We start from the raw sequence: 19,335 nt of genomic DNA on the forward strand, positions 1-19,335 counted from the left end.
TCGCTAGCTCTTGGTTCTAGACCGCATTTCAGCTTCGCCTTCGCCACTTACTTAAATTGACGTAATACGGGCGGCCATCCGGGCGCACCTCCTCCGACGCGAGCGTCAGTGGCTAGCCAGACTAACGGCGCGTATGGAATTTATCAAGTGTGTTCCCGTGTCACGTGGGCACGCGAGAGGAAGGGCGAAGTTTATCGTCATTCCGCGTGCACACACAGTCAGCTATCTGACCGGAAATAGCAGCGTCGCGATCTGGCGCCGGTGTTGCTCCTGCCCAACTCGCTCCTGGTGCCGCAGGAAGAAAGAAGGAAGGAACGAGCGCCATCTAGAAGTTGTGTGAGAGTGAAGACACCTCTCGTGTCTTCCTACTTTTTCCTTGTCTCGTGGGTCTCGCTGAAAGTTGAGACGTTAAAGCTTTTATTTTTCCCGCCAGATAGCATTTATATTACGGCATTATTTCTCTTTATTTTTTTTCTGTTATGACTATTTTTTAGATGTCCACTCACTTCAAAGATGGCGCTGCCTTCGCACCATAAGCTGCCTCTAGGGTGTAGCAGTGTATTCACCCTACCGGCACGTTTTTTTTTAACGTAGGGACTTCTATGCTAGCTACAACTGGCCTTGGCGGGTTGCCAGGCGCGTTTCCAGTCGACAAAAGCGTAGTATTGCTTGTTCGGCCTTGAGAGTCGCCGTTTGGCAGCCTCTGCGCGAACGGGAACATATAAACGGACTTCGCGCCGTGCCTGTTTTCGCGCCTGCCGCTTTCTAAAGCGCACACAAAAAAAAATAACTGGACGCATATCGTTTGTCGCTATGGGAACCGGGGTTCGTACCGGCTTGGGTAGTTTCGGAGTCAGGCTAGACGCTTCGCTTCGAGAAGGAGGTACGTCGCTTTTCTGTCTCCTTTCCTAAGATTCGTGATTGTCATGCTTCCTGCCTGCATCCTAAACTCTACTTCATGAAATCGTAACTGCATTATTTTAGGAATGCCGTGAATGAACAGGCCTTTCTTTAAGCCGACTAACAAGTCACCTTTTTCGCGAGCGTTTCGTAACAATAACAACATTGTCACTCGTGCCGGGCGACCATGGTTTTTTGTGTGTCCTACAATTACATGATTAATGGCGACGCGGTTTAAAAAGCGGAGTTTGTAATGAATTGCAGCAATCTTACCTCCAGGTCAACCGTAGCCTGAAGGCGATCTGGCGGCGCCAGGAGCCAAACTTTTTTTGTAGGTCGTGCACTTGGCCTCGCGAAATCCAACTAGCTACTGTCTTTTCTAGTAAAAAGCGCGCTAATGCGCCTGCTATTAAAGAATAGCGGGTTCGCATTAAAACATAGCGCGTTTTTCTGCGCTGTGTCAAATTGCAATAGTTAGGATGACGCCCTTGAGGGTGCGTTTTTAGTCTTCTCTCTTTTTTTTGCGGTAAAAAAAAGGCTTGCAGCCGCTTTTTTGTTGCTGCTATCGGCTATAATTGAAATCCGCTAAGGTGAACCCGTTCCCTTGATAAACTTTCCATTATTTGGATGTTTTGGGAAACATTGAAAGCATCAACCTTGGGTGTAATGCTTGGCGAAATGTAAGAATCTTTTTCGCTTCTGATAGCCGTGGAACCTTTCTGAGCTTCGCACAGATACAGCCAGCGCGGCCTGCATTCGAAGCGTCGGCACAGGCTCTGATAAGTTATCAACGCTACGCGGTGACTTATCTAAGGAAGGCGCCTTCTAGACTGTTGCAATCAGAGAAGCATGTTATGTGTTCCCTTCTGTGAAGGCAAAAATAACGCCTGTAAACGCCTGTCTGCCTTGATGCCCGACATTCTTCTTGGTCTACGCGTCTGTCTGTAGTAAGATATTAAGCCATACTGCTTAGTATGATAAGTAATCTGCTGTTCAACAAAATTTGGCAGAGACACTTAACACTGCTTGCGCGTGGAATGCCAAAGTATTACTGTCCCTGGCTGCTCTGACATCCATCCTTGCGTTACAAAACCCTTAGGTGTGGTTTTTCTCAAGTTGTCGATACTTCTCTTAAGTTTTATCTTTAATTGCTCCATGCGCGGGGGTCAATCTTCTTTACTCCATCCGCTTTGAAGTTCCTTTTAGTTCGCTTTTGTAAGTTTGGCGTCTCATTTTTTAAAATGTGCTTAAAGTGGCCCCGTCTATAGCTGTTCGAAACAATGCCTGTCGTACAATCTGCTAATTATGTATCGTTAAACGCGCTAATTTTGCATTTTGTGTGTATATAGTGTGCGTAGTCGTGTCGCTTAGGGCTCATAAGTTTCTGCTGCTCAGGCTATCGATTTCGTATTATAGTTGTGCTTGACTAACGCGCACCAACTCCCTCATGAGCGATTTTTGAATGGATGCCACTAGCTAACTGAGAAGTGAAAAGAGTCATTGCATTTATCGATGTCGTTACACAGCGCTGCTACTGGGTTAAATTCAGGACGTTTACTGTGCTTGTGCGCATTACATGTTTAGGTACACACGCAAACACATGTCCCAATAAGGCGCGTGTTCTAACCCTGGTCAGTACATCATAAGGTCTTCCGTTTTATTTATTTCTAGTTTTGCGTTATGGAGCTTAAACAGTAGTTAGAAAACATTCTAAAATGACCGTAAAGAAGTTCAGCAATCAAAAATCAAATAAGAAAATTCAAGGTTGCCAAAGACTGAAGGTCGCAGAACACACTAAACACACAGGCCAAATAATTTTGGAGCCTTTGGCCGCCGCTCTATCATTGCTCCTGGCATGAGCGATGATGTCTTGTCCTGTTGCTGCCTCTGCTGGCGCGGAAGTCGCGGGCTGTAGCGGCTAAGATATGCACTTAAGCTACTGGTATAGTGTTTTTTTGTGCCTAACTGTCTAAAGGCCTTCATCGAGGTTAAATGATGTCAGCATTTGTGTCGCATGTACTACAGGAAAAAAAAATCTGATATCCAGGAATGCCTGTTCATTTGGGTGCATGTCAGTTGAACAACAGAGAGCGTGGAGGACTTGGAAGGCAAATAACAAAGGAAGAGCCCCTTAGAATGGTTTGTTCTTGTTTTGTGGGGCTTGGCGTTCCGAAGCAACTCAGGCTACGAGGGACGACGTAGTCGAGGGCTCTGGATAATTTCGACCACTTGGGGTTTTTAACGTACATTGATATCGCACAGCGCATGGACCTCTGCGTTTCGCCCCCATCGAAATGCGACCGTCGCGTCCGGGATCGAACCCCGGTCCTTTGGCTCAGCAGCCGTGCCCCTCAACCATTTGGCCAGCCCCCCCCCCCCCCCCCCCCCCCGCCGCCCTTTAAAAAATAAAACTAACTTATACCTGTAGTGGTGTAACACATTGGCTTCAAGGGGAATAAACATATTCAATACAGGACTAAACTTACCTGCATAACAGAGGACCATGAAATGCGAACAGTTGAACAGTTCATGTAAACAAAATACGATATTACTTGTTTGCTTTCAGCCGTAATGCCCAGCTTACCTGATACTTGTTTTGAGGTAAAGTGTCTATCAAGGTCCTTACATAAAGCGATTGTAAGGAATACCTTGCTGCAAAGCAGAAATTGCGACGTATGCATCTTCGCGTTTCTTTCCCGGAGTGAAGTCCATAAAAGCGGGATGAGAGCCTCAAAAATTAGGAGTGTTTTTTTTTTTAAATCCGCCAAATCCACTGTGACAGAAACCGGGAAAAGTGCGGAAGTTTTTTATTCACACTCACTCATTGGACAGTTGCGTGATATTTTCTAAAATCCTAGTTGTATGGCCCATTCAAATTTTGATAATTTTTCAAATGATATATCTATGAGCGAACTTGGAGTTACAGCTGAACTGCTGTTAAATTCGGTGTGGTTCTGTCTCATTTCGAAAAAAAAAACTCCTCGAATACAGGGGCCTCTGTAAGAACGCAAATAATCCGTGAAAAGCAGCACAAAAATTAATAGTGTACATGGCCTCCGAGACCTGCAAACTTTTTGTCCTTGTCCTATATGTTTGATAAGCCTTTGAGGCCCAGGTGCAGTCCGAGGCTGTTTGATAGTAATCACGTTAGACTTACACTACCCATGTTAAAGTGTTCCGAGGCAGTTTATTTTTTAACGAAGCCTGAAGTAATTCATCAGCTTCGGGACACACACTATTCACCTATCTTACGAAGTCATGTTTACTCTCACGTGGGATGGGATAGCTGGCCTGTTCCGACAAAACCACTTCTGTAACTTTCGAATCGCTTGAGACTGTTTACCTTTCTCAAAACGTAATGCTTCTCTGCACTCTTGTTTCAATACTCGTGCAGAACCATGTCAGGAAGGGTGCTCATCCGTGGGTTCACACCTGAGATCCCCGAAGACCAGGCTGTGACCTTCTGCGACGATTTACCGCCAAACACTATGTGCTCACAGTGCGACAACGTGTCGGCCGTGCTGCGCATAGATCCCAGTGGTCATCGCTACTGCCCTTCCTGCTTGAAAATGTGCACCAAGCGCAATTCCTTTGAGTGTCCTCAGTGCGAAAGGCAATACCAACAATCAGAAGTAAGGAGCAAGTTTGATGCAATCTTTTCGATATTTTTAAAAGTCGCTTCGCTGCCTTTAACACTTCATGGTCTTAACGCTGTCATAAAACACTGCGCTGCTCCTGGAATCAGAGGAAGAAGCACATCTGCTTTTTTTTTTGGCCGAAAACGACATTCTTGAAGACACCGACACTCCATAGCCAACGCATGCGTTCCAGGAGCATGCTGCACATGCGTTAATATCAAATTAAGAGTAATATTAGTCCCGTTGAGTGTCTCTTTGAAAGACAATAATTTGAACGTCTTGTTCAGTGACATGTAGCCCAGCCTCCTCTAGTTTTTTTAACGCAGTTAAAGATTTGCAAGGTATCGTGCGCTGGTTCTTCAAATGCGAATGCAATCAGATGAAGCAGAGTATGTCTGGTAAAAGTTGTTTTGTTGTCTAAGTTCAAAAGCTGGAAAACCAGAAAATAACACTACATTTTAGGCTGATAAGAAGACCCATATGCACGGCACTTGTTTGTATACAAAGCACTTGTCTCAGAGGCACCGAATGTACCCAGACCTTATAACTTTGAACAGTCAAGGCGCTCTTGCAACCAAAGGGGGTACTGGTATAAGTTGCAAGCCACAGTGCGTAAGCTAGCTTCCCCGGAGCTAATTCCCTCAAGAAAGTTCAGTTCGCGCAGGCTATTAAGCCATCAAAGTCATCTTAGCTGGAAGCAAAAATAAAATGTCCATGTATAAAATGAACGCGCTCTTTAATAATAGACATGTGCTTTTAAGCCATTGCTGCCATATGGCACCGTTTCTAAAGAATGAGATTTCTTGTTGTTTCTGCCTGCGATCCTTTTACTTCACAATATGTTAGCTTTAAAACCGGATTCCCCAGGAAGATGGTGACAACACAAGACATGAAACGAATTTGATCTGTTTCCGTTAGCTGGCAGAAATTTTCTTTGATTTTAAGCAATTTCTTAGTCATTATACGAAGTACTTTTGCTTTTTCCATTCAAGTCAACATCCGGCAGATGGTATGTATGTACATGAATAATATTTTTTTTCCTTCATTTAAGCTCAAAACAGATCAATCAATTCGAGAAATAATAAGGAAAATGAAGATCATCTGCCCCAACTCTGCTCATAGAAGGCCAGTGCATATCATTTTCAGTGAACTCAAGGTAAGAAATTCTCACCGGGGCTAATCTCTGCACTCAACTTTTTTCTTTATAATGAGAAACTCTTCAAACGCTGGAATACTGGCCATGAGTTCACACAAATTAAACGCAATGCATGCAACTCATCTGCGAGTAATTCAAAGCTGATATTTCGTGCTCTCACTCCATCAAGTGAAACTGCAAACAAACCACTGCTTTACTTTTATCTGTTAATCTGCACTTTATCTAGTTCACTGAACTGACGTTTTCCTATTACCGAAATCATTTCTTTCAATTCTCCTTCCAGGACCATCTTAAACAATGCTCTTGCGGCCAGACTGCTCACAACCCAGCCGTCAGTCATCAACCTGCTTCTTTTCAGGTAATAGCCAGAGCATTTCTCCCGAAAATCGGGTTTTATTTAGCCAGTGCTTCTGGCATCGATGTGATAGCTAAAAGAGCCGCAGCGGAAGAGTATCGATGCGGTAACTAAAATAACCGCAGCGGAAGAGTATCGATGGGGTAACTAAAAGAACCGCAGCGGAAGAGTATCTATGTGATAACTAAAAGAGCCGCAACGGAAGAGTATCGATGTGGTAACGAAAATAACCGCAGCGGAAGAGTATCGATGTGGTAATTAATAGAACCGCAGCGGAAGAGTATCGATGCGGTAACTAAATGCGCCGCAGCGGAAGAGTGGCGATGTGATAGCTAAAAGTGCCGCAGCGGAAGAATATCGATGTTATTACAAAAAGAGCTTGGCGAAAGAGTCTGCAGATCGTTAGTTGAGTCACCAACAAAATGCGGATGACAGGTGCTCAACAGATTCCCGCAGTAAGAACGAAGCGTCATGTTGCTGTGCAGAAGAACTTAAAGAGAACGTACGGATTTTGACGTCCAGCTTACCTTAGGTTCAAATGTCGTAAACGCCCTTTATGACTTGATAATAAAATGAAGGCCTGACTTTCCGCCTCAGGCACTGCATCGACTGCCACTCCCTCATAGTCCCGCATAGCCTGAGTCGCTTTGGGACGTTACACCCCCGTCCCTCATGGTTTGCAAGCAGTCGGAAGAGCCACAGCTAAACATATCATTCAAGCACACTTCCCGCTGCCTGACTTCTGACTTGCGAAACGGCCAATAGAAAGTAGTCGCAGTGTTTAAGGGCGTTTGTATCTTGCACGTTCCTTCTACAACCCACTGTAAAAAAAAAATCCGCGAAAACAACACGTTCACGATCAGTGTTGCAAAACAAGGCAGCATCATTTCATTGACATTTATATATTTATTGCATAAGGATCTGTAGTCAATAAGGGCGCTTATAATTTTTTTTTTGAACGCAACCGAAACATTACAATTTACTAGACGTTAAATCCACCACCTGATGGACTACTTTACATTACATTCGTGCTCTACGTGTTTCCTTTGATGTGCTTTGATATGACATCCTAGTCGTAATCAAGAGGAAGAAATGGGCTTGGCAGGGCATGTAATGCGAAGGCAAGATAACCGCTGGTCATTAAGAGTAACGGAGTGGATTCCAAGAGAAGGCAAACGTAGCAGGGGGGGGGGGGGGGGGGGGGGGGGCAGAAAGTTAGGTGGGCGGATGAGATTAAGACGTTTGCGGGGATACTGTGGCCGCAGCTGGCGAAGGACCGGGTTAATTGGAGAGACATGGGAGAGGTCTTTGCCATGCAGTGGGCGTAGTCAGGCTGATAATGATGATGATTATGATGCTTTCAAGGCAGATTCATGGCTAGAATGGTTGTCTGAAGCACTTGTCATGCATGGTTTATTGTAGCTGCGTTATGCTGCGCATTATGTCGTTCATTATAGTGTGATTTCTTCTCCTATGTGAAAAGGAGTAGCCTGTGAAAGAACTTCATCGACAAAGCGGCTGGCTTACAGCCTCACAAGCGGCTGCTGTATATCTACGCGCTTTCGTCGAGAACTCCATAGTTCTCGGATTGAATGTGATCGCATGTCTTCTGTGCTCCGACAGTTGGAAGAAAAGTTTTTCTCAATATTGGCACTGCTTTCAGCAATATGAATCGATAAGTTGCCAGTGTGTTCCTTTTCAGGGTCGTATTCGATGTGAATAACGGATTTAAAAGTTGGAAGGAGCAAACTAAAATCTAGAGATAAGAACCCAGCTGTCCCACTAGTACAACTCTTACTCTTGCTTCGGAATGCGTTATTCATTTCTTTATGTATTTTTTTTACTGCAGGCATCAGACGCCTCTCTTAGAGAAACTGCGTCTGATGATATACAGGATGATACTGAACTACTGACAATGACGGTTAATGCGGCTCGAGAAGACGTGATGAACGTAAGCCTGGCCTATTTGTTTTCACGCTATGCAGAAATGCCTCAACCATGCTTTCGTCGTTGTTATTTCAACAAACATAAAAATGAAAACAAGCCTAACACGATCAGAGTGCAGGGAAACTCTCTTTGGTCTCGCCTCATCTGGAAACAAAAATCAGTGCATACCGTTTTTCAGAGCATTGAGCTATCTTTAACAGAAAAGCGTTTCGCATGTTACATCAATGATCCTTCTTTACCTGAACTCAGTAATAAACTAGAACCCTGAAGCGCCTGCTTTCGATCAAACACTCTTAACCAGATGTTCTACTAACCTTTGCTGAAAAAAGTCTTCCGCGCGCACAGCCATACAGGCTGCAGGAGCTGCTATATGTGTCTGCTTTCATGAATTAAATTGCGAGTAATGTCACAGGTGTCGCAGCTTTCAATGCACATTTGCCCTAGTGACCGGCTGCGATGAACGGAACGATGAAATTTTCAAGAGATGGCGAACGATTGACGCGTTTCCGAAAATTCATTACTTTATCTATGCTGTCAGTACTGCCTCGGCATCATTGATCTGCAAGCTGACATTTTCGTATATCTCAGTGCTTGTACGCCTAACATGCATTTTATTTTATTTTTAATTCTGTTTCCACCATTCATTTTTAGGCAAGTATGCAGAGCTGTTCACTCAAAGAGTACCACTGTCTAACTTCTTTATAACAAGTGTTTTTCTTGCTGTACTCCTTTAGCAAACGAGGAAATTCTGACAGCGTATTAAAGAATTTGTCTGTGCTATAAAGCTGAAAAAGAGACGAGCAAACAGTAGGCATACTATCTAGGTGTGCTTTCTGTTTTCAGTTTCGTCTTTTCTAATGAGGACCTGTAATTATCCTCCAGAGGCTGAGGACACTTAAGGCTTGCGGGTTTATCTGAGGGTAAAGTAAAAACTGCAAGACGCAATCCTCAGATCGACCATTGTTTTCTTATATTTCACCGGGTTCATGGAAAAAGCACATGGGCTAATTATATGTATCTCTGACATAGAGCTTCTTGCTGTAACTGGCAGATGCACCAATCACAACTTCGCGGCCGCGGAACTCGTACACAGTACGCATTCTCGCTCTAATGCCTTGCTTGAGAAGACCTCCACAAACCGCTGGACTGAATGCACGTTTCTTGGTTCACATGTTTCATCTGCTTTTGAGATGAAAAGCAATAACTGCTGCAATAACTGCTCTAATAACTATGCCATTTCTAGCAGCACCGGTCGATTAAGTTGCCACCATGTTTCTTCCAGATCCAGATTCATTGTGAACAACGCATTGAAAATATAGAAAAAGCCATTTCAAAATTGGAGGTAAGAACTCATGAATAAGACGCCCTTCTCTATGTGTAGCGTCATTGCTGCTTGAAGCACTCAGCTGCCCATTTGTACGACTGTTGTTTCCACCCGGGACACCTCGAATCGTAAAAGGGGCTCTGAAGGGGCTCTCAAAAAAGTTGCGATATGCCTAGGATGTTAAAGGATGCCGCTTCACAAATATTCTCAAGCAAGAACTTTATTAATGCGTCTTGTGGAAACTGAGTTATCTCCCGTCAAAATTTGAATTTCCCCGTCTTCGAGCCTTTCTATCTCCTCTCGTCACTTTTTGCGCGCTTACATGTCGGCGTCTCCACCGGCCCCACACATTCGGTCCTTCCGCCAGCTGCCGACGTGCGCGGGAGAAGGGCGCAGGGATGAAGCTTTCGGCCGCTGACGTCAGAAAGAGGCGTCACGGCGAACCAATGGCAGCCCTCCACTGGTGACATAAAGAGCGCGACATGACGCGTTGCGCGCGGATTCGGGCGAAAGCTCGGCACTGCAGGTCGCCGCGAGGCGCGGGAGCGCGCGTTTTATGCGAAGAATACTAGCCGCACAACTGAGCTCTTCCTTGCTGCGCCACGCACGGCCGCGTAGCTACCACTTGACCTACATCGGCGCACCACGTGATATGACGTCACAACAGCTGTGAAAGCTGGGGCTCAACTCGTGCGCTCGCTTGCGGACGCGCAGCCTCCACCGGCGGCCTAACTCCCGCTCCTTCCGCTAGGGGCGCTGACGTCACAACAGCTGTGAAAGCTGGGGCTCAACTCGTGCGCTCGCTTGCGGACGCGCAGCCTCCGCCAGCGGTATGCTTCGCATCCTAGGCTTAACCATAAGCTAAGCCAAGTCATTTTTTGAAATTGTATTGTAAATTATCGGCTCACTTTTGAGGTCCAGTACGCGGCATGAAAACTCGGTGGCCTGTACTCTGCGTAATGCAAGCGTATTTTAGGCAACATCCAACACCCTTTTCTGGGACCCTTTATGTTCTTTCTTTACATCCTGCTTTCGTGCTGGTATACGACACTTTCCTGAGCAATACTTCTCTATAAGAACTGAATCCATAGTAAGTCAACAACCCGTGGTAAGCACTCTTAGTAAATATTTCCACATGCACTCTCAGGGGTTGAAAGTTCATCAGTAGAGTTACTTGTGCTAGTTGGTATTGTAGATTTAAGTCCATAGTTTTCATTGTTTAAGCTATTAGTTCATAGATTTAAGTCCACAGCACTGTTTTCGGCCTTTTTCTTGGTTTTTTTTGGCCTTGTGCCGTTGCGCTCGAAAACTACGAACTTAAGTCGAACGTTAGGTATAGCAGTTTGGCTGTACATCATGAATGCACCTTTGCCTGATTTAATACGCATTGGGTGCTTGATATTCTAAGCAGATTCTCTTATCGGAAGGCTGTCGGGAACAAAGTTTTTATGCGCAGCTCTTGAAAGAGCCAAATCGGAGCAAATCGCAAGTGCATTTACATTGCTTTACATTTATAGTACATTTATATAGCCGGCGTTTAAAAATCGCTGTCATGCTACTCTCTAAGGGAAAGAGAATTTGGGAGATAAAAGTGGAAGAAGAGCGGTGCGGAAACGGTAAAATAAAATAGATAAAAAGGTGAGAAGATAAAATTCGGCCATTAAATGAGCTATTATTTGCATCGGCGAATATAATATTGCATATCAAAGGATGAAATCCATCCTCCGACAAATGGGTTAACAAATTTCACTGCGTGGGGAATGAATGAGGGTAGCATGAAAGGTGAAACTAGAGCTTGTCAAGGTGACCAATGTCGTTTAAATATGCAAACAAGAAATTCATTAAAACACTGTCCACCGCTAGAGGCACAGGGGAGAGCTCCTCCATAAAACGCTTATTGTACGCACACTCGTCAGCATACGCAGGGCAATAAAACACGATATTTCACACGGTTTCGATCGAGTCGCAGTTGCCACAAAGCGGATTGTTCATTTCACCGAAAAGGTATCGCAAGACGTTTGTAATTGCAGCGTTCCTGCGAAGTCCGTGACAAAATGTTCTGAGATGGCGAGGAACTGTGACTGGGAGTCTGGTCGACTGAGTAATGAAACTGGAAGCCGATACGTTTCTTCAGAAGCGAATTTTTAAGCCACACAATTAAAAGAAAAACTAGCAATTAAATTATTTTAAAAGTGAAAATGACATGCACAAAACAGTTTTTACAAAAATACCCGGAAAATAATCGGTGTTTGTTTACGTTAGCGATACTACTGCCAAAATAGTTATATTTGCCACCACCAATATCGTACAGATGTTTGCTACAGATGCTTACTAGAGCTGCAGATAATTTCTACGGATTTCAGTAGTTTGGATTGCTGCATTAGAGTGCCTTTTGTCGATGACAAATCTGGTGTCAAGATTTCTCGTTCATAAAAAAAAAGGCCATGCATTCTATGAATTCCGGTGGAAACAACCTTCCCCTACTGCTGCTACTTCTTAAACTAATGAATTTTACTTTTATTGCGAAAGCAATACTACTTGCACTTTCATGCCTTTGCCGTGCCGCACCCGGTGACCACCATCGTGCCGCGGCGGTGACCACCATTGACCTTCATTTGACCTTTATTGCATTAGATTGCATTAGATTGCATTAGATTGGATTATATTGGATTAGATTAGATTGGATTGGATTGGACTGGACTGGATTGTATTGGATTGGATTGGAGTGCAATGGATTGGATTGCATTTGATTCGATTGGATTCCATGGGATTTTTCTGTTACCTTTGGATCATTTGGACTTTTCATGCCAGCGCGTGACGTGAAGAACGGCATGTTTCTCTCGAGGCCCGAGCGGCGTAAGCGCAGTCCTCGTGGCTAGAGCGAAGCGAGAGCGCAGCGAACGTTGCTTAATCCGCGACCCGCGAGCATGCCGGAAAAGAGCTGGGCTCATGCTAAGGTGCATGGATCCAGCGTTTGGATCTGCACCAAATCCTGCACAATCCCCCGCCGTGTGTATATGCCATCGCTTCATAGGCAATAACAGCGCAGTACGGAACGCTGGATCGAGGCATCCTAGCTCGTCCTAGGGTCTCTTCTAGCTCGTGCGGCGCTGCGATGGGTTGTTCGGCGCGGCGAACAACCCATCGTAAGTAGTGAGGGCGCTGCACCTGCCCGCCCGAGCGACATCGTGGGCGGATAGTAGTATTTGTCCGAGACGACTCAAAGAAGTAGAGTCTCCACAGTGTGCTACGCTACTATTTCAAAGCATTTCATGCCTATGTGCAGTCTGGACCGCGAGAGAGAATTTTTTTTGTACAGTTCAAACAGTAACTTTCTCTGAGAGATATCAGCTATTATCCAATAAGTGATACAGATTCGCTCATTCATATGCAGTGTGTGTTTTACTAACTCTACCCATTTGTTACACAGAGTTCCATTGCTTCTGGAACGGTGAATACCCAGGAAAATCAAGAGATCAGAACCGTAAGACTTTCTACTGTCGTCATACTCTAGAAACTCGGTACGAAGCAGCAGACACTCCTTGAGGCCTGCGTACTGTGTGACGTCAGTGCATGTTATAGAACACAAGGAGGCCGAAGTTATCCGGAGCCTTCCACTACGGCGTCCTCATAGCTTGAGTTCCTGTGGGACGTTAAACCCCGTAAACCAAACCGAAGCATCAGAAACGGCCTTGCCTTCATATTAGCCTTTTTTGCACAGCTCTGGCGCCCAATTGCTAAATGTATTTGCTATTTACTTAAGAAAATGCTTTGTGATTCAATTACATGGCATTTCAGTTTAGCCTCACACTGCCATTCCCTTAAACATGAAAATACGAGTATATTTTGCGTGCGCGTCTCCTATGCTTACATAAATTTTCAAGCTCCGAAGGATGGAAAATTAGTCGTACTGGATTGCGTTTTACTCTCCGTGCAGGCATGTCCTTCAAGCGGTCTGAGTTTCAGTGTTATCACCTGCTTTAATTTATTTTGCTTTCTTTTTCAGCTCAAAGAGAAACTTTCCCAGAGTGATGTGAGTCATTACCCAAAATATGATGCCAATGTACAAAATCAGTTGTCGCGCCTTTGTTTCTAACTTTGATAATCTATTTTTCAGGAAGCCATTGCTTCCCTGATGGCATATGTTCAGGCCAATCAAGAGGACATATTTACAGTAAGGCTTTCTATACTCATGCTACTCTTAACCTATAGTCACAGAGTACTGGTAACGGGGTCACCTTCATTATTGTCCATTTGTTTCAAAATTTCACGCCAAAGCTTTCCCTTCTGCCTAAAAACTGCACGCCGTTTAATCATATATGCGTCCAGAAAAGATACCCTGTCATACCTTAAAACATGAACCCACCTGTGCTACGAACCTGTAAACTTTCACAGAATGTAGGGTAGATTTGACGCATTGAAATGCAGACTACCGTACTTACCTGCGTATAGCCCGACTTGATTTTACAAGCCGCACACTTCAAACTCGACGATCAACGAATACGCGATTCACTACGAAGGCAGCTGCAAATCAGGTTCAGAATCGTGGTTATTTGTATTTCAACGCAATACAACATATTCAGGAGGACCCTGACTGTAAAATTAATGGGTCCGCCTTCAGGTAGCTTCAAGCGCAAAAAAGAAGGGGGAAAGACAACAGCAACAATCTTATTTTTTAAAAACACCGGCTTCCTGGGTGCTTTTCTGCCTTGATGTACCCTGAAACACCCGGTGCCTCTATTACTACTCAAGTTTCACGCTCTATCTCACGAAAACTGGGCAAAAGATCTTGAGATATGGCGTTTATATAGATAAACGCATAGAAATAGTTAAACAGTTAACTATTCAGTATTAGCTAACCAGCATCTTAGTTGTATTCTGGCCTACTACCCCGCTGGCAAAGCTATCCTGAACAAAGCGCTATTCTAACTTAAATAGCCTGTTCTTAAATTGTGTTTAAGTGTTAGGTGACCGACCCTGTATATAAGTGTCGGCCTGCGCCGGTCGGTTCAACTGTATATTGGCGGCTCACCTTCCGGTGACGTATTGACTTTTCATTTTTTCCTTTTTTTTTGTTCTCTTTGTCAGAAGGAGGACCTGCACTGTGTGCGTAATATATAAGTAACTGCAATAAATTTCGTGCATACCATACATTCTGGTATCCAAATGCACAAATAGTCAGATCGTTTCGTTCTTTTTTTTTTCAGCTCAAAGCGCAGCTTTCTCAAAGAGATGTGAGTAAACGCCAAATTGATGGTTTCTAGCTTGTGTCCTACTAATTTTTCCTATTTATTACACAGCGTGTCATTGCTACTCTAACTACGAATACTGAGACAAATCATGAGGACATGAGAAAGGTAAGACTATTCTATCCTATCATACTTTGTGCACGGCGTGCAGAGCGCTAGAAGCGGCCCCGCCTTCATATTAGCCTTTTTATCGCAGTTCCCGAGCGCAATTACTAAATAACTTTCTTTAGGCCACTGCTTTAAAGTTTAAAGAAAAGCCTTCACCATTTGTTCCTCAACAATAGGGCTGTTCAAATTTAACCCCACACTGAAAATATTCACTACCATTCACTTAAAGTTAATTGACCAGTTCTGGTCTGCTACGAATCTGAAACTTTTCTACAACTGAAGGCTGCAAAATTACTAGAAAATAGAAGTAGCGTCAAAGCAGACAACACACTGAAAGCTAGCTTTTTAGAAAGCTTCTGCACGTTAAAGAACCCCATGTGGTCGAAATTTCCGGAGCCCTCCACTACGGCGTCTCTCATAGCCTTAGTCGCTTTGGGACGTTGAACCCCATAAACCAAAACCAAACCAAACCATCTTTTTAGAAAGCTTTTCAATCTTTTTTTTTCAATTTTTGTACAACCCTCCCGTGCATGTGTGGTTCTTGCTATCCCTCTTGACTGTTTCCCTTATATTCATTCGCATTCGCGGTGAATAAATCAGTTGGAAGTTGCGCCTATCCCGTCTAGCTTTCTGTGCGTTGTCCGTTTCGGCGCTACAACCCTTTTCTGGAAACATGCACCAACTAGCCCCCCCACAAGTATTATTCTGCAAAATTGGCGGCGCTGGAACACACTTTACTGGCCCAGAGTGCGTTTGTTTTAGGTGGTCCTAATGCCAAAGTTATCAGCTGCTCTCATTCACTTTCTGTTTTTCAGCTCAAAGAAGAGGTTGCCCAGAAAGATGTGAGTTATATTACCCAAAATATCATGCAGATGTAGCACGAGTTCAACGACTACGTCTGTCCAACCATTCTAACCATTCAATCTTTTCCAGCTCAGCATTGCCTCTTTGAAGCTGTGTGTTGAGACCAACCAGAAGGACCTAAAAAAAGTGAGGCTTTCTACTCTCACCCTGCTTTGAACCTTGGACACATAACGCTAGTAACGGGTCACCTTCATGACTGCCTATTTATGCCAGCTTCCTATTTCATTCCAAATATCGAAATCAAAGCGTCATTAAACGATAGCCTAGTTCAGCATATGATCTTGCTGAAAACGGTCCCTGCCATACTGTAAAACATGAAACCACACCTGTGAGCTGCCAGCCTGCAAACTTTTATGCAATGACGATTGCAATATTTTGTGCTTCGGAATGTGCACTGCCGTGTTTAATGGCATATAGGTCGACCAATTTTTAAGGCCGAAGCCTTTAATGCCTCATCGTTGTAAGCAGGAGCTGTCGACAGAAATTTCACGCTTTTCAATTGGTCGAAACGGTCGAGACGTCACAGTGCGCGAATTTCAAACGGGCCAATTGTACTTTGGCTAGTAACGGTGCAACCAATTAAAGGGATCGTATAGTGATGCTCCAAGTAAGTGGGAGTGAGTTTAGTTAGCCTTAATCACTCAATTAGCCCAATTAACCTTTCTAATCAGGCCAGATAAATCTACAAAATTGAGTAGGAAATTGGGCGAGTGCGCGAATCGAACCGCGGTCTCCGGAGTGCGACACGAGCATGCTAACCACTCCGCCATACCAGCTCGATGGTTTGGAATGAACAAAGGCGCGTCTAGTGAATACGGTGTCTTCGTTCACTCCCATCTTCCTGCCTTTCCGTTACGGCGAGGTCCAGGTGTCCACCGAGGTATGCGAGACAGATGCATTTCCTTTCCTCAAAAAACCAATTTACCGACGAGCAAGGCGTAGAACCGAACGGGCGATGGCGTTCTGTGGACTCCCTGGCAGCGTTGCAAGACGCTGTCGCGTTTCGCTCTTAGAGGCGAAGGTTAACATCTTAACAACACATCAGTGACACAAGCAGCAACACCGCGCTTAAGGCTTTCGCCTCACCGCACTTTAGGTCAACAAAGTGCCACCCTGAATTTTTACAAATCTCACACTCCAAGCCCGGAGATTGACCAATGTGGGATTCACGGCAAAAGCCAGGCTGCTGCAAGCGTAGAAAAAGAGAGGAAAAGACAAAACTAGCTACGCTTTTTTTCAAAATTTCTTACAGGTGTGCTCTCCCGAACCTTCACAGACCCTAACACTTGCTGCTACCGTTATTGCGCAAGTTTGTCGTTCTGTTTTAAGGCAGCAGCGCTAAAGATTTCGAGATATGGCCGCTACAAAGGAGGGTACATAGTTCAACCGTGCCATCATTGTCGACCACACGCTTGTCCTACCAGCTCAGCCGCCCGGTGCGTCAATCCAGTCGCTAATGGGACACCATTGGAGGAGCGCAGTGTACGCAATGTGCGCGCCGTTTCCTTTAGCTCGCGCTCAGCAATTTAGAGGGAAATTGTTGCAGTGTTCTTGCTTCGCTCCCTCGCCGGGATCGCCGCTCTTCTGAGGCTAGTTTCGAAGAAATTCGCCGAAAATCAGACGGAAAACTTTTTCAGACAAGCAATGAATCTACTCCCAGTCCTTCCGGCCTCGCGGCGAATCATACCCTGTAAAGGTCTTGGTAGCATTAAGCGAGCTGTAATTCTATACGCGAAGGTGTCCAAAGCTTCAACAGCAGGATACGAGCTCTCTGAATCCTACCACTGCGCCAAGTACTGGGACAGTAGAGGGAAGACCTTATCACGAGCGATGACAACGCCAAGCTTTGTTTGTACCGTGGGAGAATTCCTTCCGTCGAAGTACGATATCTGTGACACTGTAGACGTTGAAAACGCCTGCCAAACTTTACTGAAACAACTGAGTAAATTGAGATCTCGCGCCATATCTCAACGTTCCTCGGAGCGACTCGCATCAAGCTCGGCGCATGGTGCCACACGCAAAGAGTTTCCAACTACGCGATTGCACCTCTGAAATGCCGTCCGCTGGGCCATCCGGCTTATCTGAACGCTGGCGGGTGATATACTGTTCAGGTACGCCTAGTCGCCTTTACACATTTATCCCCTTACCTTGGTGCTCGAAATCAAGGGCTCAACCTATGTCACGTATTGACCAATAGAGAGAAAAGGCGATAATTCCCGTGTGTGCCTTTCTTTTTGACGGTTTACGTATGTGCGTGAGATCAGCTGCTTCCATCTATTTTATTTTTCAGCTAAAAGAGGAACTTCATCAAAGAGATGTGAGTCATTTCCTAATTCATGATGCAGATCTGCCAGTTCAATTCTAGGAACTGCGTTCTATCGCTAACTATTCACTTTCTAGGACTGTGTTGCTTCCCTAAGGGAGATGGTTCAGATCAACCAAGAAGACCTGAAGAAAGTAAGGCGTTCTTCCATTATCCTACTTTTTCCGTTAGACAGCATTCGCCTCACAACTGCCTTTTTATGATTGCTCTTGTAGGCAATTACCAAATTATTTCGCAAAGTACTTAAATAGTTCTGTCCTCGCCAGTGTTGCTAGTGTTTTGATCCAGTTTTCTTTGCGCTAACCTCAAGGAATTCGTAATAAATAATATCTGCGTTTGCAAATGTTGTTTCAAAGCTACACCCGCTGTCATGCAACGTCACGCCGTTTCAACTTCAACCCCTCTAAAAAATTCTTCTCTGCCATACACTCAAAGGACCAACCTCTGCATGTTCTCTACGAGTCCGCAGCTCGACCGCCGAGTTTGCGGCAGCTGACCGTAATAAAATGCTTTAGTTTCCGTACGCATAAATTTGTTTTAGACCTTTTAACACCCATGCTACCAGCCGATTTAATTAGTTCTGTTCTTTTTTTCAGCTCAAAGCGGAGCTTTCTCAGAGAGATGTGAGTCATTGTGCAATAGGCGATGCATATGCGCGAAATTAATTACAGTGTCTGTGCTCCTACCTTCAACCATTCTTTTCCAGGATAGCATTGCTTCTCTGACGGCATGTTTTCAGAAAAATCAAGAGGACCTAAATATAGTAAGGCTTTCTACTGTCCTCCTATATTGTAGACTAAGCAGTCAGACCCAGTGACGGAGACTGCTTGGAAATAGCCTATTTATTCAAGCTCCCGAGCCCAATAAGCAAATCTGATCTGTCATGAGCCCACCTTTACCAAACATTGATGGCAGAACGTCACCTTCTGTCTTTCAACAACGGGTGGTTTAACCTAAGCTGTCTCTGGCACTATTCGTTACCATTAACTTGAATTTGACAGATGCGCATACCTGTTACGAACCAGTAAACTTTCGCACAACTAAGGGTGGAAAATTTGCCCCATTGAAATGCGTCCCAAACTCGGATACAATTCAAGAATGAAGCAGTATGTTCCCCTCAAAGGTGGCCCGGTAGCCAATTCCATAGGCCGTTGTAATGAAATCACGGGTAATTCCTTCACACCTGATACACGACAACAGAAGAGAATATTAAGTGCAAGGGAGTTAACCGCGGATTAAGGAGGTTAAGCACGACGTCGGTATAATCATCCGACGCTATCGGTTAAAGAGCCTACTTTGAAACGTACGTTCCTGGTCTGTTCCTTAGCTTTACTCGACAATAGTTTCCTTGAGCACACTGCATTAGGCGGTGCAAATGCCCACGTGGTCACCTTTTTTTCATTCATTTTTCTTTCCAGCTTAAAGAGGAACTTTCTCAGAGAGATGTGAGTAATTTCCTAATTGGTGGCTT

The 19,335-nt window shown here is 44.6% G+C and overlaps 1 protein-coding gene across 4 annotated transcripts in view; it reads left to right on the plus strand.

Annotated features, from left to right (window-relative positions):
- Positions 1 to 634: 634 nt before the first annotated feature.
- Positions 635 to 19,335, plus strand: part of LOC149329852 (uncharacterized) — a 29,151-nt gene continuing 10,450 nt past the window's right edge. The window contains exons 1-18 of one of the 4 annotated variants that reach the window (XM_089560581.1): positions 636 to 883; positions 4,295 to 4,532; positions 5,590 to 5,694; positions 5,978 to 6,052; positions 7,899 to 8,000; positions 9,279 to 9,338; positions 12,751 to 12,804; positions 13,327 to 13,353; positions 13,438 to 13,494; positions 14,528 to 14,554; positions 14,621 to 14,677; positions 15,493 to 15,519; positions 15,611 to 15,667; positions 17,832 to 17,858; positions 17,942 to 17,998; positions 18,461 to 18,487; positions 18,571 to 18,627; positions 19,283 to 19,309. In XM_089560581.1, the coding sequence (XP_089416707.1) occupies positions 4,299 to 4,532; positions 5,590 to 5,694; positions 5,978 to 6,052; positions 7,899 to 8,000; positions 9,279 to 9,338; positions 12,751 to 12,804; positions 13,327 to 13,353; positions 13,438 to 13,494; positions 14,528 to 14,554; positions 14,621 to 14,677; positions 15,493 to 15,519; positions 15,611 to 15,667; positions 17,832 to 17,858; positions 17,942 to 17,998; positions 18,461 to 18,487; positions 18,571 to 18,627; positions 19,283 to 19,309 (1,077 nt within the window). In that variant the 5' untranslated portion in view covers positions 636 to 883; positions 4,295 to 4,298. Of the gene's footprint in view, positions 884 to 4,294; positions 4,533 to 5,589; positions 5,695 to 5,977; positions 6,053 to 7,898; positions 8,001 to 9,278; positions 9,339 to 12,750; positions 12,805 to 13,326; positions 13,354 to 13,437; positions 13,495 to 14,527; positions 14,555 to 14,620; positions 14,678 to 15,492; positions 15,520 to 15,610; positions 15,668 to 17,831; positions 17,859 to 17,941; positions 17,999 to 18,460; positions 18,488 to 18,570; positions 18,628 to 19,282; positions 19,310 to 19,335 lie in introns of all 4 variants that reach the window. The other 3 variants (XM_089560584.1, XM_089560582.1, XM_089560585.1) reach the window with 3 other exon arrangements.

This window comes from Amblyomma mixtum, chromosome 9 (genome assembly GCF_055824585.1).
Source record: "Amblyomma mixtum isolate Tamu chromosome 9, ASM5582458v1, whole genome shotgun sequence".
In the NCBI taxonomy this organism is placed as follows: domain Eukaryota; kingdom Metazoa; phylum Arthropoda; class Arachnida; order Ixodida; family Ixodidae; genus Amblyomma; species Amblyomma mixtum.